The sequence below is a fragment of the Ailuropoda melanoleuca genome, chromosome 14, assembly GCF_002007445.2.
Source record: "Ailuropoda melanoleuca isolate Jingjing chromosome 14, ASM200744v2, whole genome shotgun sequence".
Taxonomy (NCBI): domain Eukaryota; kingdom Metazoa; phylum Chordata; class Mammalia; order Carnivora; family Ursidae; genus Ailuropoda; species Ailuropoda melanoleuca.
This window is the reverse complement of record NC_048231.1, coordinates 82,375,248-82,377,189: the sequence shown is the minus strand read 5'-3', so window position 1 is coordinate 82,377,189 and position 1,942 is coordinate 82,375,248. Positions and strand designations below refer to the sequence as shown.

The 1,942-nt window shown below is 44.5% G+C and overlaps 1 protein-coding gene across 1 annotated transcript in view; it reads left to right on the top strand.

Moving 5' to 3' along the window:
- ACAA2 (acetyl-CoA acyltransferase 2) overlaps positions 1-1,003 on the top strand; it is a 49,722-nt gene extending 48,719 nt beyond the window's left edge. Inside the window, exon 10 of the mRNA XM_002927779.4 lies at positions 649-1,003. Within this exon, the coding sequence (XP_002927825.1) occupies positions 649-733 (85 nt within the window). The 3' untranslated portion in view covers positions 734-1,003. The remainder of the gene's footprint in view (positions 1-648) is intronic.
- Positions 1,004-1,942: the final 939 nt, after the last annotated feature.

The window sequence follows — 1,942 nt, the reverse complement described above, 5'->3', positions numbered from 1 at the left end:
GGAGTTGAAATGGGTGATGTGCACCAGAAAGTTCTAGGTGCTTCTCTCTCGGAGTGAGGAGCGAGAACACGTTGTGGTCTAGAGGGGCCTAATTTTTAGGAAAAGGACATGAAATGCTTCTGAATCATCTGCCCTTTCACATGGGCAAACTCCACTTGTCACACTTACTTAGAGGTGCCACGAAAATCTGAAACTATATAAAAATCAGAGAGGCTGGCTGCTCACTCCCCCTTCTTCAGCTTCCTCTTAATCCCTGTGACCTCGTGGCCTCTCTCCTTTCTCACAGCACACCTCAACTTCTAGATCTGTTCCAGCCTTTCTCTCCTGTGTTACCACTTTCTTTTAATAAAAATATTCAGTTTCTTGAATTCCTTGTGTTGTAACTATAAACCAATACTGAGGATTGGGGAGAAGATTGAGACGCGGAGCTGAATGAGGATGAGTCATGCAGATGTGACCATTATTAATTCTGTTTCATTAATTTTCTTTTTTTTTTTTTTAAAGATTTTATTTATTTATTCGACAGAGATAGAGACAGCCAGCGAGAGAGNTCATGCAGATGTGACCATTATTAATTCTGTTTCATTAATTTTCTAATTAGCTCGTTTTTTTATTTGAGTAGATTTCAGCCACTGCTTTCTCTTCCAGGCGTCGGGGAGGAAAATACGCTGTTGGATCAGCTTGTATCGGAGGTGGCCAAGGCATTGCCGTTATCATTGAGAGCATGGCCTGAGGGGCAGGGGGCTCAGGGAGGCCCCCTCGTACTGTGCTGGGCCAGGCCACAGCAAAGCAGGTGACCTTTGGAGCAGCTGCGAAACCAGATGTGCCCTCTACTGCAAGTGGCTGAGTGTGATTAAGGGATAATGAGGCAAAGATGTATTTCTGCACAAAAATCCAACCACAGAGGCCTTAAAAGAAATTGTATTCTCCTGCCATATAATTACCACGTATGCCTTAGACAATATGATTGCAAGAAAATGGAATAAATACCACTTTAACTTCAGCTGATCCTTTCCTGTTATTTCTTGGATTTTTAAAGATCTTTAATTGAGGTTAAATACACATACCATAAAATTTACCATCTTAACCATTTTTTTTTAAGATTTTTTTATTTTTTATTATTTATTTGACAGAGATAGAGACAGTCAGTGAGAGAGGGAACATAAGCAGGGGGAGTGGGAGAGGAAGAAGCAGGCTCATAGCAGAGGAGCCTGATATGGGGCTCGATCCCATAACGCCGGGNCTTTAACTTCAGCTGATCCTTTCCTGTTATTTCTTGGATTTTTAAAGATCTTTAATTGAGGTTAAATACACATACCATAAAATTTACCATCTTAACCATTTTTAAGTGGCATTAAATACATTCCCACTATTGTGCAATGGCCAATAGCCTCTATCACCAGGACTCTTCATCTTGCAGAGCTGAAACTCTGCCCCTGTTACACACAGACTCCCGAGACCCCCTCCCTGCCCCCACCCCCCACCCCAGCAAGCACCATTCTTTCTGCTGCTAAGAATCTGACTACTCTAGGCCCCTCACAGAAAGCAAATCATACAGGAGCTGTCCTTTGGTGCCTGGGTTATCTCACCCAGTGTCCTCGGGGTTTGCCCATGTCCTATCACGTGTCAGNTCCCCATCTTAACCATTTTTAAGTGGCATTAAATACATTCCCACTATTGTGCTATGGCCGGTAGCCTCTATCTCCGGGACTCTTCATCTTGCAGAGCTGAAACTCTGCCCCTGTTCCACACGGACTCCCGAGCCCCCCTCTCTGCCCCCACCCCAGCAAGCACCATTCTTTCTGCTGCTAAGAATCTGACTACTCTAGGCCCCTCACAGAAAGCAAATCATACAGGAGCTGTCCTTTGGTGCCTGGGTTATCTCACCCAGTGTCCTCGGGGTTTGCCCATGTCCTATCACGTGTCAGCACTGCCTTCTTAT